Below are 20,103 nucleotides of genomic sequence, written 5' to 3'. Positions count from 1 at the left end.
TGAAAGTGTTTGTTTTTAGAATATGTTCAATATACTTTCTATTTCTAATACTAATCATAACCTCAGGAAACAAACAGCGATTCACAAAATCTGAATAATTTTGTTGTTTTTTTTGTTGGTAGGTTAGTCTTGTTTTTCTGGAGTTTTCTGTGGGGGTAGTTTTGTTCTGAAAATCTACAAAAATAAACAAGCACACACACACACACACACACACACACACACACACACTCACACTCATATGAACTCTGGGCTAAATGAAAGTTCATTCCGTCTGGGCTAAAAGCTCTAAATGACTCACCGTTACTTGGCCATGGCAGCGGCTCTTTTAGACTGGAGCAAAGCCAGTGAGAGTCTAAAGGCAGTGCAACTCTTCCCTCAGTAGAGTAATATTAAAACGCCGCTCACTTTAGCTCCAGCGCCAGCTATTAAAAAACTATCGGCCCGCTCCAGGACGGAGCCTGTGATTAATATTTATTCAGTGTGGAGGAAAGGAAGCTTGAAGGCTGTCAATGAGAAAAAAACGATACCTGTTGCCTGAGAGAGTGAGAGAGTATGAAAATATGAGCTTTGCTTACTGACAAGCAAAGTTTGCCACTTTGACCTGATTGATTGATTACACGTCCAATAAATAGCATTCATTAAATTTGTAAATAAAGCATACATGAGCTCATTTTTTGTGCCAGACTGAATTAAAAGTGTGCTCATATGTGATTTTACAACAGAGTAAAAGCACCTGCTTCATCCTCATAGTGAGCTCCCACTTTAGGGCGTGTCTTTGTATATGTGTGCGCTTCAGAGTTTTATGTTTAGCATGTCTGTAGATGTTGCAGTTCATGTGTGTGTGTGTGAGTGTGTGTGTGTGTGTGTGTGTGTGTGTTGTGGTTATACCATAATTTGTCGTGATTCTGAGTCTGGGTTTTTCTTTCCAGGGCCAGCTCTAGCCTTTTGGGAGCCCTAAGTGGGAAGGAGGGGTGGGATAGCGCAACTTCTAGACCTACACATTGTAACCAGCTCGTGGCTCAGTCAAACTTCGCTGTTATGATGTGAAGTCCAAAGCTCATGGTCTATTTAAACTCCACCATCATGATGTGAAGTTCTGGCACGCATCCCATTCAAACTCCGCTGCCATGGCCCAAAGTCCCCAGATCGTGGCCCAATCAGCTCTGCTCTCATCATGCAAAGTCCCTGACTTGTAGCCAAGCCAAACTCCACTGTCACCAGATTGTGGCCTAGTCAAACTGCAAATTCTCCCACAGTTTCAAGTCAATGATGGAAAAGTCCCGTGCCAGTGGAGAAAGATATCACAGAGGTCAAACACACACAGTATTACTGCGCTATACGTACTGGTAGCATTACCACTGCAGAAGCGTAGTAACACATCATACACTGCGTGATAGGCATGCTTGCTTTCCCTCCTCATTCAAGGATGTTTTGTTGCTTTGGTCATCATTTCTCTGACCAAACACCCCCCCTCCTGTTTTCTCTTAGGCTCTCCTTCCCTTTCTTTCTCTCTCTTCTCCTCTCCCCTTATCTCTCTCTGTTCTCTTCTTACTTGTCCACTTCCTTTTTTTCCTCTTCTTCTTTTCCTTCTCTTCTTCTGTCTTAATTCTCTTCTATATTCCTTTCCTCCTTAGCTCTTTTCTCCTACACTTTCCTTCCCTTTATTCTTTTTCTCCTCTGCCCTGCTCTCAGTTGTGTTGATGCTGTGAGAGGGATTATGGCTGTATGACTCTGGCTGCCCTGTAGGCTGTTTGGACTCTGGTGCTTGGTGACTTTGGTGACTTTGGCTAGTTAAGCTGCGTCTGGCTGGGTCACATGGGGTCAGGCTTCATGCTCCTCTCCCCTAAGTACCTGGCTGCCCTTTACTACTCTCTCCGGCAGCACTGACCATGCCAAGCCTGGTTCAAGACCTTGTGTGTGTGTGTGTGTGTAATTGTTTTTGTGCGTTTTCAGGAACAAAAGACGGGGCTGTAGGTGTGTGTTCATACAAAATTGTTCATGTTTTTTCATGTTTCATTTTTGAATACAGTGAAAAGTCCAGTCACCCTTTGCTTTACATTCAAATTTCAGCGGTGTCGCTGTCCTTTACACTGTGTAAACATTTTCTGATGATTTGACTGAAACAAATGCTTTAAATCTGCCTGGAATAAAACCTTTTTACAGTTCACTTACACTGCAAGTAAATAATGTTTTTGCTCTCTCTATTTTGGAGATGCACTTCTTTGGACAGCAAACGATACGCAACATTTTATTATAACTCACTTATATACATATAAAGCCTAGGGGGTAAATGAGTGCCCATGTCCTGACACTGCATAGAAACCAACATGGGTGTGTCTCGGGAGCGCAGAATGAGGCCGAGAGTGCCCTTTTGCTTGAGCCCCTAAATCCAGCCAATTGATAAGAGTCGCTATGTTGCCAAAAAGCTTTCTCTCCCACACACTCAAACCGATAAAGCCAAACTCTGCTCCGCCCAAGCCAAAGGCCACATTAGCATTTTACAGATACATAAAACACACGACATTTAGTGCTCGCTCGTCATTCACATGTGCACACACACTGCCTGATAAATGTAAAATAAAACAAAACTGCAGCGCCGCAACTGACCGCAATAAACGTGGAACGATCTCAAATATAAGCCAGAAGAGTTTAAAGACTTGCTTTTCCCTCTTGCAGATAACATTTCACTCCTCTTTGCCAAAACGATGGACAAAATTTAGACTTTACGTTGGCTGCTACTGTTTTAGCTACAGTATGTAATGTTCTTTGTCCATTTGTATAAATAAAGGTCACACTGTGTCATCCATGCAGTGAAACATCGCATGCACCCTAGTGAACACACACTAGGAGGCAGTGGGCAGCCCTATCCACAGCACGCGGGGAGCAATTGGCTGTCAGGTGCCTTGCTCAAGGGCACTTCAGTAACATACTGTCGGCTAAAGGGATCGAACCGGCGACCTTCCGGTCACTGGGCTGGTTCCCTAACTTTCAGCTAATGACTGCCCCAATGAGCAGCTTTGGCCAACACTAGCCTGCTCTGCCCTCATACAGAACCAAAATCATTATCCGGTTTCTGTGACGGAAACTGGACAAATAATGTCAGGGATGAACAGATGTGCAGACAGACAGGATGAAGCATCACACAAAGGAAGAGAAGAACAGATGTGCAGGTGGGTGGATGGACGAACAAACGAATGGAAGCAGCCACGTAATAGCGAAGGCACGGACACGGTCTGCGCACGGGTAAATGAATTAACAGGCGTCAGAGCTGAAATGCTACCCGAGTTGAAACGCGCCACTAAACATGTTTCACTTTAAATGAGCTTTTCTCATGTAATCAACGCTTACAACAGGGTCATTTCACAGAAGATGCACTTTCTGTGTCAGATTGTGCTACATTTTATCTCTGAGATTGTTTTTTCAGTCAGGCTTCAAAATATTCTTTGCAAAAGTTAAGGTTTTTATAGTTTGACGTTTATAGCGAATGTTTAAATGATCATTTCTGTAGGCAATATTTCATAATCAAATGGGACTCATCCGTTTTGCCTTTTCCCGTTTTCCTGAACAAAGACTAAAGTAATGTAGGACTGTCTGTTTAACGTCCGCCAAAAAGGAGAGACTTACAGGAATAGCTTAGAAAAAAAATCCAATTTACTCAACCATGTCTGCTGTTTAGTTTGAGTCTTCAGGTTTGGACTGGAGCTGTGAGATGAGACTGACCATTTCAAAACATCTGCATAATGCAATCACTGAGATATAAACATCAGTCAGGGTGGTTTAGTCATATAAGGGGAAGCTTACTGACTCAGATTTCTTTACAGTGGCGGCGATCGTAAACAGGGATGGTGATGTCTACAACACAAATATAGCCATTTTATTTACTGTCCAAAACCACTAGTGAACTTACATTCCTTCCACTAAAAAACTTTTTCAACTGCATAATGTAACAATTACCATCCAGCCCCCCGACCCTCCCTCATCTTTGAGAGATTCAATAGAAAGATGATGTTAAAACTCCTTTGCCCTGCATATCTTCTCACAGAATGCACTGTATTCAATTCAGTTCAAGTTCATTTGTATAGCACTTTTACAACAATGTTGTCACAAAGCAGCTTTACAGAAGTTTGAAAGCATACAGTTACAGCATATTTCCCCCCCAGTGAGCAAGCCAGAGGGGATGGTGGCAAGGAAAAACTCCCTCAGTCTGGAGGAAGAATCCTTGGGAGGAACCAAGACTCACAAGGGGAGACCCGTCCTGCTCTGGTCAAACAGTGTTTACCATTTAATAAGCTAAATACCAAATAGAAGCTAAGAGGGTCTCTGTTTGAAGACTGGATGGTAAAGCTTTAGAAACTGCATGGTAGAGGCAGTCTCTGACTGAGGCGGTCTCTGACTGAGGCAGTTTCTGACTGAGTCTTTAGGAAAAGTGGGAGTGAGCTGAAACAGTCCCATCCTATCTTAATGCTGGTACACCTGGATGGCACAGTGATGTAATTGAGGGTGTTGCAGTTGGCACAAATGAACAGGAGAGCGGGTTGGTGATGGTGAGGAGGAGGCCCTGATAGTCAGTCTTCAGCAGGATGGGGGGGCAGTCATTATCTCAGGAAGAGTAAAGAGACAAATTAGTTCAGACTGTAAAAACGATTTCCCCCAGAGTGTGGCTGGTGACTCCTACAGATCTAACTATACCAGCATTAAACTAAAAGGAGCGGACCAGAAGGTAGCATAGATATGAGAGTACCCTGAGACACTGGGATCCCCCCACTCCACCGTCAACAAACCTGTGTGATGAGTCAAGAGCACCAACATCTGTTTACCATAAGCCTCTATGCCCATGAACCCCTGGATCTCCTGCCTTTATCTAAAGGGGAAGGCTAATTATTAAAAGCTAAACTAAACAAATATGTTTTCAGTCTAGACTTAAATGCCAATATATGTTTTAGGCCAAAACCTCATCTAAAAAAAAAACAAAATCTCAGACATCAGGCAGTGAATTCATAATCATTTCACGAAATAGCTTTCTGTGAGAAGCTTTTACAGACATTATACTCTTCAGACGTCTGGTTCCTATCACCACCACTTTCAACAGTTCTGACTCTGTCAGTCCAGAATGAGCATTATTGTGAGATTTGCACACGACGCCACTCTGACTTGACTTACACCTGATAGCTTGATTTCCTAGACTTTTCACTTTGTAGAGTCAAGTCAAGTTTTAGATATGAATGCCAGTGGTGTGGAGTTCTCTCAGCAGGAATGGATCGACTGCTGCTCTGCCGCATTGCCCTGTTCTGACTTGTGTTCAGCTACGCTTCCATCCACTTAGGAAATCAACAGCTCTGCAAAAGCTATAACTCTCGCTAATGGGACTACAGAGAAACAAAGTTCAGCCTATTACTTTATGCTTACTTTACATATTAACAATTTAATCATTCAGAAATTTAGAAAAATCTGTGGAATTTCCCTTCATATATTATGGGAGATATGCATGATTCTGTGTTCTGACATTGTTCAAAAACAAACCTGTGTGTGTGTGTGTGTGTGTGTCTGTGTGTGTGTGTGTGTGTGTGTGAGAAAGAGAGAGAAAGAGAGCATGAAGGTCAGTACAGAGTCAGATTAACTCAGACTACAGACTGCATCTCCACTGGAGTCCAGCACCACACCTCCCTCTGTCCATCCCTCACTCCACTCATCCCTCGCTCGCACTCCCTCCATCTCTCTCTTTCTCTTTCTCTCTCTCCTGCTGGCAGGCTTATGGCTTTCTTTAGCTGAAGCCCATTAGACAGCAGGAGGAGAGCAGAGACTCATTATTTCTACAGCACTCCTACCTCTCCCCCTCTCTCTCTCTCCCTCTCTCTCTCTCTCTCTCTCTCTCTCTCTGGGGTCACCCACGGCAAAAGTCGAACGCCCTGAAAGTGAGAAAAGACAAATGAGCTAGGAGGGCTGAGTGGAGAGGAGATGTTACATTTTGGAACATGCAGGAGATTTTAAAGCACGTTTAGTAGTAATGTATGCAGCTGTCCAAAACTGCGGGTGTCCAAACAACGATAAACAGATTAAAGTTTGCTTCAGCAAGGCATTCATTGTCCGCAGACTATAATTTCATCACTAAATTATGCCGACATGATCGATAGCTTATCCATTTATGACTGTGGAGCTGTTTTTTTCTTTACTACAGGCTTGTGCTAAAGCCAGAAATACAGTATTGTTTGGAATCATTAATTAACCCCCTTTGCATCTGTTTTTGATAAATATATAACCAACTTGATTGCATATGTAGGTGATTCTAATATAAAATGATTCTAATATAATGCTAGTGTGCAATTACATCAAAGCCATTGTGCCATTATTGCCATAATGTGATGGATTTGGAGGTGATGGTTGCTGCTGGTGCCGGCCACCATTAGAGCCTCTGACAAGCTTCCACTAGGATTTCCATTTTTACACAGCTGTTTCATAACGAATGTGACAAATGAACTGATTTGGTTTCCTGCACTGATTTATGCACTCCAAATTTCTCTGAATTATCACATGTGGAAACGGAGCCCAAGCCTGATTCCTAGATTAAATACGTAAGACGCGAAAGAGTGACATCTGAGAGACAGAGAGCTAGGGAGAGAGAGAGAGAGAGAGAGAGAGAGAGAGAGAGAGATAGAAGGGGACAAAGAGAGACAGGAGGGAAAATGAGAGAAAGGACAGTGCAAGGAAGGAAGAAAGAGAATGACTGTGGGAGCAGAGCAAGAGAAGAAAATGATCCAGAGAGTGAAGAAAGAGACAGCAGAGGATGATGGAGGGAGCAGAGAAAGAGAGAGTGTGATAAAGGGAGAGGGCAAATTGATGAAGAGAATGAGAGCGAGAGATGGAGATGGGAGAGGGAATGAGAGAGAGAGGGAGGGAGAATAAGGGAGAAAGAGAGAGAGGCAGGGATAGAGACAATGAGAGAGAGAAAGAGAAAGAGGGAGAAAGAGTAAGAGATAGAGAGAATGAGACAGGGAGAGACAGAAACAAATTTAGAGGAAGTCATTTAAAAGTGATGGGGAAGGTGACTCAAATGTTCAATTATTCACAGGAACATCACTCCTTTAGACACACACACACACACACACACACACACACACACACACACACACACACACACACAGGTGCAGAGCTGCTGGTGGTTAACGGAAAAGTGCCTGTGCTTTCAGACAGCAGTGAAGTTTCATACTTTAGATACGGTTTCATACTTTGAAACTATGATACGTACAATAAACTGTATGAAAATACAGACGTTTCATACTTTACATTCTATGTTTCCCAGCCTGTTGTGTCAGTATGACCTCTTCAACCTAAATGATTTGCCTTACATACCCCTTCAGGTTTTAAGTAGACTCATTTTAAACTAATAAAATAGTTTTGTTGTCGGTTTGCCTGTGTGGCTTTCTAATATTTAAAGGATTAGCTTGGGCCTTTGTTTAGAAAGCTGCTCCAAAGTGATCACACACCTAAAACTATTAAGACATTTTAGCCACTATAAATGATTTAGCTGGCTAGACATTAATGCAGCTCTATGCAAGACTGTTTGTGAGAACTGAAGCCGCATTTCTCAGCCAGGAGAAGGAAAAAACATTCCAAAATACACTGAATGTGCTCTGCTGCATGTCACCCTCTAAAACCCTAAACAATTATTTAACAGTCAGAAACGTTAAGTTGGATTTTGCTGGAGTTTTTCAGGAAACATCACTCGCGGCATCACATGCACAGCCTCAAAAAGAAGATGCAATTACACATTTCCACCAGAGAGGTCTCCAAATCTTCAAATCTTATATAGTGCAGCTTTAATGCACGTTACATTTATGGCATTACTCATTCAGTGATCATTAAATGGATCACTGTTGAATGGAAATGTTAACTTCTGTACATTTTGTTCTTATGAGGCCATAATAAAGCGTTAACATACAGTCCATATATACACAGCCTGTTTTGACACCACTCATTTACAATGAAGCACATTTAAACCTGGATTACTTTTTGAATGAGGGCAGCCAATCAGAATATCTCCGTCTTAAATGCACAGTATCAAAAAACTGTGCTTAATTCAAAGAGATTAGGTTGTAAAATGAACATATAAATAAATATATGGTTTTGGGGCATAAAGTCATGGTAGCAGTCCAAGTAGAATTCATGGAAAAATAAACCAAACACAAAAAACAAGTTAGAACATGGGCTCTTTAAGGTGCTCTAGAGCTACTTACTCTGCTAAATCACACAGGTCAGACTTTATTCCTGCAGGGCCACAGTAATGCCGGGCTTAGTGCTTTAAAACCCCTGACTCAACTCATCCGCCAATCTTCTCGTCCTTCATACGCTGAATCAGGTGTGTCCGAGAAGGAAAAACATCAAGCTCTGCAGATCTAAACCTGTAAGACAGATTTCTGCTGCACTGGTCATCATAAAGGCATGAATATGAACATATTGAGAACGACCCAACACGCAAATAACAGCTATAGTTGGTTATCGGTGTCAGAACATTCATATCGTTTGGGCGCCAGTCTAAAGCATAAAGTAATAGGCTGAACTTTGTCTCTCTGTAGTCCCATTACCGAGAGTTGTAGCTTTTGCAGAGCTGTTGGTGACTTCCTAAGTGGATGGAGGCGTAGCTGAACACAGGTCAGAACAGGGCAATGCGGCAGAGCAACAGTCGATCCATTCCTGCTGAGAGAACTCCACACCACTGGCATTCATATCTAAAACTTGACTTGACTCTACAAAGTGAAAAGTCTAGGAAATCAAGCTATCAGGCATGAAAAAAGAAAAGAAAAAAAAATACTCAACCATAAAAACAGGAAAAAGAGAAATATCTTCAGCTAAGAGTTCCATCCTTCAAGGTGAAACGAGGAGAAGGAGGAAGATAGATAGAGGACAGGAGAGAGAGAGGAGAGAAAAAAAGCTGAAAAATGAGGGAGAGAAAGTGATAAGAAGGCACGAGAGAAAGAGAGAGAAGTGGGAAAAAAAGGCAGAAGGGAAAGAGAAGTGCCACGCTGTCTCCCTCTGCGACTCTTAGAGCAAATAAAAGGTGAGATTTCTGAAATGAAACTCCCCGCGGCGCAGACAGTGTGCGTGCAAATGTTTAATCATGTGTTTCTGCACAGAGCAATCTGTAGGACAAACACACATCAGGCTTCAACGAGGACACGACAGCAAGGCACGGAAAGAGGCAGCCCATTTAAATGAAAAGTAAACCGTAGTGGAGTAGATTGGTGTGTGCGAGTAAGTGTGTGTGTTTAAAAGTGCTATGTGCCAGTTACTTCACGTAATTGACATATCCATGCTGTGCCCACAAATGCAAGGTTTCCTGGCAACTGTTGCCTGGTTGGACAAGCCTTAAAGAATATCCTGACGCCACTCAAAAGAATGAATGTAGTTTGACAGAGTTTAGAGTCACATCTGCGTAAGCGACTTTGTAATTGGCTAAATCCATTCCACTGGCGCACAATGTTGCTTCTAGGCGACAAAACTGTTTCAGCAGCTTCTCATAACATAAAAATTATTTACTGTCAAATTTATTGTTAAACAATAAATGTTTTTCTGAGGGGATAAACGCAAAATACACCCATTTTAATGATATATTCAAACTCTTACCCTCGCTATAAACCCTTTCACTGAGATTAAACATGTATTAAGTTATTGTAAAGTTAGGAAAATGGGTTTGTTGCCCTGAGGCAACATTGTGCAATAGAAGGTTATGATAATACTCCAAATTTAGACATTTTCACAAAAACCGATACAGTTTAGCATTAACTTGAGTGGGATTTTCAGTGATGTTCTGTAAAGCTGTAAAGACAGAAATGCATTGGTGGGCAGTGCATGAATAAGTCAACGCCCCAGCCTTCCAGCCAACATCATTACATACAGTACAGTATATTACAGTACATGCGTGATGCTGAATGATGACATTTTAGTGCAATTCCCTGAGCTATACTGAAACTAAAGCAGTGTACTGAATGTCAAAAGTTTGGGGACACCTTTTCAAGCTATTTTGAATCAAAGCGATGATGATTTCTTTATCGTCTCGCAGCTGAACATAATAAATAGTCGTTCAGATCTTGATTATTGACTTATGTCAGCACAATGTCACAGTGTGTGATGTGATGCATTGTGATGGAAGTTTCGATGTGTGCTCACAAGTAGCTTAGAAGAAAAAAGTCATTGAAAAATGAAAAAAAGCAAATACTTTGTCAACAAAACCTTTGTAGGTCTTTTTTCTTATTTAACTGAAAAGCGGCTGTGAAAACCAAGCACTCACAAGATAAGGAGGTAAGGTATCTGCAATATTTTGACAGACAGTGTACAATCGGAGTCAAAGCCAGATATCCAGAAAGCAGTTCACAAGTATTTGACCAAACACTATAGATTACTTTCTAGGAAAGAATGAGTATTAAAAAGTGAAAATCCAATATGCAATTTAAATCTGTGACCATTTAGTCTTTACATACGTATTTAAATAGTGTCAGGTGGTACACAGTAAGGCAGAATTTATCACTATATAAATACTTTCTAGCATTTCACAGTAGAAAAGTGTCTTAGGGTTGTGGATATATCAAAACTGTACCATCATGGTGCTTGAAGGCATTTTTGCTATACAAAATATGCATCTTAATATTTCCTTTCTTTGTGAATTGGAAGTTGCAACAGGAAAAAGAACAGCAACACATTTACATAAAACTATGACCTCATGATGTTTTTTCACAAAAATGCACTTTTTATGCAGAAACAAAGGATAAACATAAATAAACCAGTGAGATGATGTCAGATAATCCAATCAGCTACTTGTTACTATGCAGTTGCTGCATACTGGTTATTAACAGGCCCTCTATAGGACAAATCAGTGTTTCGTCACAGCAGCAAAAAAATTTACTTCTGGGAGGATAACGCAGGCAGCTCTGCACTGGCACTACAGGATTTTGCACTTATCCGAAGACTTAGCCAAGATACTGGAAAAACAGCTTTTTAAACCATATCTTCTAAGCTCAATAACTTTCTGACCTTGTGTAGTTCATTTTTTGTTGTATAACCTTGAGCATGCACCAGCCACACATGTAATAGCAGTGTTTAATAAAGAAACCTTCACGTTACAAGGGTTTTTTTCTCGTTGCACATTCAAAAATAAGAACTGAGCCAAACGGGAACCAACCAAACTTACACCTATTGGTCTAGCTCATTTTCCACCTGCTCAAGGAAGAGATGGAACCGTTATTATAGCCATTCTTAAGCAGTTCATAATCCTTTCAGTCATTTCACTCTACAGCATCAAACTAGGCTAATTAGTTAACTACCTTAATGCATGAAATGAAATGCTAAAGCTGCTGCATTGTTTGCATCAAACAAAGCTTTTATCTTTCTGTGAAAGTGCAACACTCGTTCTGTAGTTGCTAGCACAAATGCTAATAGTGTTAGCTGCTGAACTTGCACATGTCGAACTCTCTACAGAGTGATAACTCTAGAAACAGCCGTCTCATCGCAACATATTACACTGTGGTGCACTTATTGCTTGTGTAATAGTGCTGGCAACTTCATGCTCATCGGGAAATGTAAAGAATTAGCCAATTCTGGTTAGCTTCATTTGCATTGGCTTTAGTTTTATTAGCTTCAGCTGTAATAACTTTGGAGTGTTAGCAAAGACAGACAACCCCTCGCTGGGATTAACACTGCTTCAGCTGTACCGTGCAAACTGTTCAAAAGTTTAAAGCTGAGAAATTGTTAATAAAATCCATCACATATGTGGGTATTTTTGACATTACAGCCTCAAACCCAACCTAATTTTACCATTATTGTCAATGTTTAAACTGTTCTGCTTGAATATTGTCGATAGTGCCATAAATTGAGCTACTTCCACACTGGCTGGATGCGAGTTATCCCCCCGGAAGTATAACCAGTTATTTTTGAGTATAGTTTTAACTATAACTAGTTCTTTTTATGACACATACATGTTTTCATCAGTCTAGAAGTAATGATAATACCCATGATCTACTAAGGACATTAATATTTATCACAATAACAATATCATATCATGTATTGCCCACCCCTATCAGTGCATATGGCTATGAATGGTTAGTGAGGTTTCGTGTTCAGTCACTGGGACATTTGGAGTGATGTCTGGAGTTAAAAAGTCATGGAGGAAACTGGAGTGGAATCTCATCAGGAAAATCACTGTGTAATAGCACGATGCCCTTTAAGCTGTGAAGAGTTTGACCCTTTCATGTGTGAACTGGTCCATATAGAAATAGTATGGCTTTGGCAGCGCTTTCATGCTAGGCGATATGTGAATAAAGAACATGTCCTACCTGTAGCGACGAACCACAGGTAGGCTTAAAATGTTTAACCTGATCATGTAAAAGCTGAGTTTGAATAGAACCTGTTGTAAAAAGTGCTTTGCAAATAACATTCAATTGAATTAAATGATACAAAAATATGACATATAGAAAAATAATCTGTTGAAATCAGCACATGAAATGTGATTATAACAAGAACTTATTCTTTCTCCAATTCTTGAGGTCTCTTATGTAAAACAGTACTTGTTTCATGTTAAAAGAAAAGGCTTTAAGGTTATTAACGAAGTGCACATCTAAGCTGTCTTGTATGTGTATGAGTGTGTATGTGTATCAGCATCTCTGCATTGGAATCTCATCGCTCAGGTCCACCGGATTCTCATACACTCCGTCCTCGGTATCGTGCTGAAGCCGGGCAAAATTCACAAACACCTGAGTGAGAGAGGGAGGGGGAGAGAGAGAGAGAGAGAGAGAGAGAGAGAGAGGGATACAGGGAGAGAGAGAGAGAGAGAGAGAGAGAGAGAGAGAGGAAAAAATCAGATATGCGTCTCGTCTTGTCCCCGGAATTCTGAAGATCACCTCTGTGTTCAGTTCTGTCACTCATGTGCGCGTGTGTGTAAGGGCGGGTGTCTGTCTGAGAGACAGTCAGATTAATGAGAGTGTGGATTTTGTGGTGTTTATTGGATGAGCAGTGAGGCAGAACAGACTGTAGAAGGACAAGAAGACTGAAATTAACCCCCCCACCCCATCCACCCAACCCACATACACACACACACAGTCACACAGCCCATTATTCCTGCTCTTTCTCAAATTCTGTCTGGCAAACAGTTCTGAACATCACCACTAGCACTAGTGACGCTGTTTGTCTGTGTAATCGTGTGACTTTCTATTTTTCTTTTCTTATTGTTATCTCTGCAGTCTATTTTTCCCTCCGAAGATGAGAGGACAACTGACCTTTCGCAGCTCGCTGCAGGACACACACACCACGCCAAAGTAAACAAAGCAAAATCTCAGGCTTCATTTGTGCTTGATTTGTGTTGTTGTCACATCAGAAACACTCAGCTTTACATCTATAACAGTAAAGTGCTAAACTGCCCTACCATTAACCTACAGTCTTAAAGGGGAACTCCACCACTTCTTCTAACTACATCAGGCACTGCATTGTTTTAATTGAAGGTTATGCGCAGCTCTGCCAACACTTCAATTTCTCAGCGTGTCACAGAGCCCACTTAGAATTTTGCCATTATCACATTAAATTGAAGCTATGATAAGAGACCAGAGAGCCACAGCAGATCACACGTGGCTTGAAATTACACAGAGAAAGGCGGTCAGCTTGTAGGACAAACTCAGAAATGCTGACAGTCTGTTAGCTCAGTTAACGTGACTATTCTAGTCTTTTTTCACTTTCATCTTATAAACCGTGAGTTTATAAAGAGGTAACAAACTGATACCAAGCATGATAAACAAACAGAGCATAAAAATGAACAGAAAGTTGACATTCATCTTTTCTTCTAGCACTTTAGAGCAGCGCGCTGCTGTGTGGTGCGATGTGTCTCCGGTGTGCAGTGGCCTTAACCTGTAAACAAAGCCATTCAAAGTGGTTGGTGTGCGATGCTCCGCTCGCGAGATCTATTCATGGTAAAGAAATCTGACTCTGTAAAGTCTCACCACTATGAATGACTTTGTTTACATGTCCATCATTGATTCATGATGAAATTGGTGCAAATCCCCTTTAACTCCTGTCTAGTACATTGACCCTAAACTTACTAAGAAGAATATTAAAACAAAGTTTTGGTGTTCTTGCAGTTCTTACTTGGGTGAAGGTTGAGTGTGTAATTCGTTCTATGTGTGTGTGTGTGTGTGTTACCTGGTCCAGTGTAGTCTGAGAGACGGAATAGTCCTCCACTCCTAGCGCTTGCTGGTGTTTGCTGAACTCACTGAAGATGTGAGAGAGAGCGCCCTCTGTGTGGGGGATCTGGTACTGCAGGGTGTTGTGATGCTTCTCTTTCAGGACGCTGCCGGGGAACGTGCGGCACACAAAGTCCTCCACTGAGCCCAAATCAGCCGGACCATCCTGCACTCGCACGATCACTGTATAACCATCCCCAAACCTGAAAAATACCAACACAACAAAAGAGCCTGAATATTTGTCCGAACTCGACGGGATCTGATCTCACGTCAGCTTCAGCGTCATTTCCCATTATGTGATGGAATGTGATCAGAATTCCTACTGTCCCACTTTTAACAGGCACCTTTAAATGGCATCTTTAGTACTTTGGGTGATTGGCTGGTTTTGTTCAGTGCTGGACAGAATACTGGACTCAAAGCCTGACGATGTGATTCAGGTCAGGTTTGGTTTGGACAAAGTTTTGTTGGAGTTAAGCTGGAGTAAAGACTTGATGTTATACTATAATTCTATTATTATTGTATTAAAACACTATTCTATTATATTCTGCAAATATATGAATGATTTGCATAACATAAAATATTAATATACAGTACATATGCTTACTTACAAACACACACACACACATCCTAAAGTTGCATGATTAATTCACCCATATAAACACACAACCCCCTCATTATATTCACCCACCAGGCAAACAGACTCAACTGAATACAAACACTCTCTCTCTCTCTCTCTCTTTCTCTCCCTCTCTCTCTCATTCACTGTTATAATCACACATCAGAGCAATTTAGCCAAATTATGCCAAACATCTGTGTGAACATGCACACTGTGGATAATGTGGAGAACAGACTGTGGAGAAACAGCAATAGGAGCATATGGTTAATATTACCCATCTCTCCACAGACTCCTATTATTCTTTATTATTGTAGAAAACAATGCCTGTGCTGTGTGTTTAATAACTGCCTTTTAGGTTCATTCAGGGGGCTATTCATTTGGGGGCCTTCTGACCTCACAACAATTCAATTTGATGATTGACTTGTAATTAACAATTTAATGCATCACAAAATGTCAAATATCGAAATTTGAATCAATTCTTTTGGTACGATACATATGAACGCCTGCTCACATAGAAGCTAAATCAAGCAAGCAAGCAAAATGCATTTATATAGCGCTTTTTACAACAGATGTTGTCCAAAAGCAGCTTTACAGAACAATCAGTATTACAGAAAGAAAGAAAAGAAAATCCGGTTCCGAGCCCCCATGAGCAAGCAGGCGGGGACGGTGGCAAGGAAAAACTCCCTAAAGAGGAAGAAACCTTGAGAGGAACCAAGACTCAGAAGGGGAACCCATCCTCCTCTGGTTGACACCGGATAGCAAACATTATTAGTATAAAGTATTATAGTACAAAGTGGGAAAAAGAAAAGCAGTGATTAACTTGATGAATTTATGATTATGCAGCAGCAGCAGCAGCAGCATCTGAGGGTGAGGATTGCACAGTGCTGTAAAGCAAGGAGCTCAGTGGTGGTCAAACCGGTCCCGAAGGCTGGTGAGCAGCGGCACCCGATCAAGGCAGAAGAGGAAACAGCATCAGACGCACAAGATGGGCAGCTAATAAACTGAATACTGGGAATACAATACAATGAAAGCTGTACACTGAGATTCTTTTTTTTTTCATTTTTACATTTGGAAAAAGCCTGACAACTATTAAAGACCACTATTATTATTCATTATAATCAGTTACATTTTTCAAAAATGGTGCAGTTGAATGCTCACCTCCAGATATATATACACCACCCCTATTAACTGGCTTTACACTGTATATATTAGGTCAGACCAACAAACATTTTGTGCCTGACACTTATACCAATTTTTAGGGGGTACAAATTTCGATAACCTACAATTTAATTGTTTAAAATTGTATTTAAAAATTGCCACACTTCTTACATAAACTTTTTCTTATTTTTAATAAAATAAGATAAAATAAAAATAATAAAAATTTCATAAAAACTTTTTTGTTTGTGTTCCATGTTATTCTTGTGCTAAATGTTAGGTTTGGGTTTTTAAATATTTTTATTATTTTATTTTTATTATTATTTTAACTTTGATGGTGTTTTGTGCTCAAATTCATCAGTTTAGTCTGTGTTGTTATCATATAGTTAAACAGAGAGTGCCTATACTGACAGAACTGCCTACACTTAGGAGATTGCAAGTTTGCATCCCAGTGATGCCAATGAAAAGTTACTAATGCTTAGTGACATTTTTGCAGATACTGATAAACCTTCATGCATATTGGCTGATATTATCACCAAAACAATATATCAGACAGGCCATAGCAGAATATTTAAGTGAAATATTCAAGTGAAATCAGACATTTTTTCCTTTCATTTTTCAGGAGATATTTTGAGGACATTAGACATAAGATAATCCACTTGCATAAGGAAAGAGAAAGTCAAAGAGAATAATTAAAATAACCAGCAAACCAGTTTTCAAAACTGTAGTTAAAAAATGATAAAAAATGACAGACATTGGACTCCTAACAACCATCTGCAGGACCTGGTAGACCACCAAAACTGTCTTCATCAGATAAACAGCACTTAAACCTTTCATCTTTGAGAGGGAGGAGAAAATCAAGCTCCACTGCTGATTCAGATCTGAAAACATGCACAGGTGTTTCTGTCCACCTTTCCACTGTAAGAAGAACAACTCAGCACTATGAGCCTGAAAGGATGTGTAGCTGACAAGAAGCTCTTACTGAGAAAAGGGGACAATCAAAGAATCAAACACAGAAGCTGCTTGTGTTCTCAGAACAATAGACTGACCATCACAGAGTCCAGACCTCAACGTTGTCACTGAATGTGTTTGGGATTATTTGGACAGTGAGGAGAAAAAATGAAACTTTTATAGCCACTTTCCACTGCGCGGTACCAGCTCAACTCCATGCCAGGCAAATCGGGTACCTGGAACCGGATACTATTTTTGGTACCACCTTCTTTGAGGTGGTGAAGCTGAGCCGATACCAAAGTTGACATAAAAATGATTGGTGGGGAGGGGTCTGCTAAACACATAAGCTAAGCTGTTAACTACCAGATTAGCGTAGCCTATTGAATTGCGTTTTTTTGAGCAACTGGAATCGTGTTGTCGTCTGAGCTGTGATGTATTTCACAAACTCTCCTGTTTTTTCAGCAGTGTTTTGTCTTAATACCATCAGCCTCTTCTGAACGAAACGTGTCTCCTTAACATCTTGGCAGTTTCACCCGGCATCGCTATGAGGGGGGGTTCATATTCGTGGAAATTCGTGGAAAACGAATAAGCTGGCACTAAAAGCGTGTTAAGCTGAGTCAAGTCGAGCGGCACCATGCAGTAAAAAAGTGGCTTAAGAGTGAACTTAAGGGTGTGGAAGAACAGCCCTACATTCTTCTTACAATGGCTTCTGTGAATATTCAGTTCTGTATGTTCTATGTTCTATACGTTCTATAACCTGTACTTTCTAATTTGACTGAAAATGAGCTACATGAGAGGTGGCCTGTGGCTTCTACACTGTACTGTATGTGTGCGTAGATGTTAAGATGTGGTGGAGGAACTGTGCCTCTCGTTATTTTGTGATTAGAGAGATCAAGACCTGCTGTTTTCTGCTTAATTAATCCCCTAATGTTTTATTTACTCGTTGAGATATGTGTTAGGACGTTAGAACGTTATGCTAGAGGAAGCAGGACCTATTAGACATGGCCCTGTGTGTGCGTGCATGTGACAAGCCCTTTATGCAGAGGAGTTAGCAAATAGCTGCTGACTGGACGAAGGCTGGTGTTTTAGCAGCAAAGTGACTTTTCATGTTTTAATTCAGCACCACTAACATCCTCATCATCATCCATATTCAGTGTTTCTTTATCGGTACACTGGCTTTTGTTTCTCTAGAGAAGAGTGAGCTACTGTTGCTAATCACTTCAGACAAGCAAGCGTGTTAGCGGCTAATTCTCAACTTCAAATTACAAGCCATATGGTTTCTGCAATTTCAGCTTTATTTTTCTAACTTCCCACGAAACAATAATGTTTCTGTAAGTGATGGCTTTAAGTGACGGGGATTAGCGCTGTAGGAGCAGATGTCTATCCTAGTTTATGCTAATCACTGGAGACACGCTAGCCGTACAGAACTAGCCAACCTTTTGAACGTTCGTGCAGCTTGAAAGATTATTTCCAGTCCAGGACTATGACACTTTTGTGTGTTCTAGATGTGAATCCCAGTTTTCTTCTAAGGAAAATCAGATTCAAGCTTGCTATACTACATTAGCCAGGCCAGTTTTTCCTCATCATCCACATCCACAGATGTCCAACTGCATGAATGCCTAAAGCAGGTTTCATGGTCTAGGAGACAGATTAACATCGTGAATAGTTTTAGATTTTCAGAACTTCAGTTAAAAAGTGCTAAATGAACAGGACCATACAGTAGTGTATATACAGCACAACCCAGCCTATTCATTCAGCCAAGATATGCCCGATTCTCTAATTTTGTATTAGAGCTGATCATGTACATCATAAATAGCACAAACTGCATGCCTAAGTCACACACATGCCTCAAAGAATAGTGAGTTAGGTTTTCAAACAGACTTTGTTTATGAGTTTCTGATACTGTATGGCATAATAATAATAATGAATAATTCTGTAAAAATGGATAAAAAGGTAGTAAATCAATCAAAAAATGCCATTTGAGTCATTTATAAAAGACAGAAAACTGCTAATAAGTGTTTTTCAAGCGTACACATATTGATTCAATGTTCACCATAAACATAGTGAATTAAAACATCTATGACAAATGTATTTTAACATTTTTTAATTAAAAAATTGTATTTATATACATAAAACAAAGAACTAGATTAGTGTTACATGGGAAGGTGCTGTAATTTGATTACTGATCAGATTAGTGCGATTTTAATTCATTACAAATCTGAAATGAAGTTTTTGCAAGTTTTCTAAGTAAAACTCCCAGAGCAAATAACAAAAATCTGGAGCTCCTTTGGTAACAGCAGTTCTGTTTGAACTGACCTCCTGCAAATGTAATAACAAATCCTGGTAACGGACATCAACACCTCTGTTTTTTGGCAACAAAGAGAATGACACTAATTGAGCTTGATTTGGAACAGGTCCTTTATCCTCAAATAAAATAAGACTGACAGCTTAATTAGAGGGGGAGGAAAATATAGTATCTTGAAAGTATATCCTTCTGGGCTGTGTTGTTAAACGCCATTCAGTAAACTGCCTTTACTAGCCTAATGCTATTCTATCCAATCTAAACTTGGTTTCAGTTTTTAGTTTTTGTTGCTTGTTTGCTTGAACTTGTTTAATTAGAATTTTAATGATTAAAATAATGTCTGGGCGACATTGTTTTGATCCAAACTATCTGGGGTAAATTCCACACATACTTTCCACAGAAAGCCTCATTTAAGTGTAGTTAGTATGAAACATCCATACTTATGTTTACATTTTTAAACATAAAAAATGTACTGTTTCATAAGTGTAACTTACAACCTAATTGTATTTAAACTGTCATTAAGATATGATTAAATGTATATTAAATTAAATCATACACATTCCTCAAAAGATGTTGAGTTAGTTAATCTCAAATGAACTTTTTTATGAGTTTGACACTATGAATACTCTTTCTGTAAAAATCTGTATTAAATGCATTTAATTGTGCATTTGCTTTCATTAAACAATTTAGGTTTTACTTAAGTAGATTTAAATGCATAATTTGTAGAAATAACTGTTATGGGAATTGGAATATATTATAAATATACTGCTAAATGTACAGATACATTTCAGTTCTACTTATGGAGTTATTCGCAGATGCCCTACAAGCATATAAAACATGCTTAAGTGCACATAATAAGATATAAT

The 20,103-nt window shown here is 40.0% G+C and overlaps 1 protein-coding gene across 1 annotated transcript in view; it reads right to left on the bottom strand.

The window, feature by feature from the left end:
- Positions 1–9,093: 9,093 nt before the first annotated feature.
- The window catches only part of LOC108427427 (phospholipid-transporting ATPase ABCA1), a 246,921-nt gene continuing 235,911 nt past the window's right edge, over positions 9,094–20,103 (bottom strand). The window contains exons 49-50 of the mRNA XM_037532939.1: positions 14,173–14,416; positions 9,094–12,737 (exon numbers count right to left, since the gene is read on the bottom strand). Of these exons, the coding sequence (XP_037388836.1) occupies positions 12,639–12,737; positions 14,173–14,416 (343 nt within the window). The 3' untranslated portion in view covers positions 9,094–12,638. The remainder of the gene's footprint in view (positions 12,738–14,172; positions 14,417–20,103) is intronic.

The sequence above is a fragment of the Pygocentrus nattereri genome, chromosome 22 (genome assembly GCF_015220715.1).
Source record: "Pygocentrus nattereri isolate fPygNat1 chromosome 22, fPygNat1.pri, whole genome shotgun sequence".
In the NCBI taxonomy this organism is placed as follows: domain Eukaryota; kingdom Metazoa; phylum Chordata; class Actinopteri; order Characiformes; family Serrasalmidae; genus Pygocentrus; species Pygocentrus nattereri.
The sequence above is the reverse complement of the archived record's forward strand: the minus strand, read 5'-3'. Positions and strand labels throughout refer to the sequence as shown.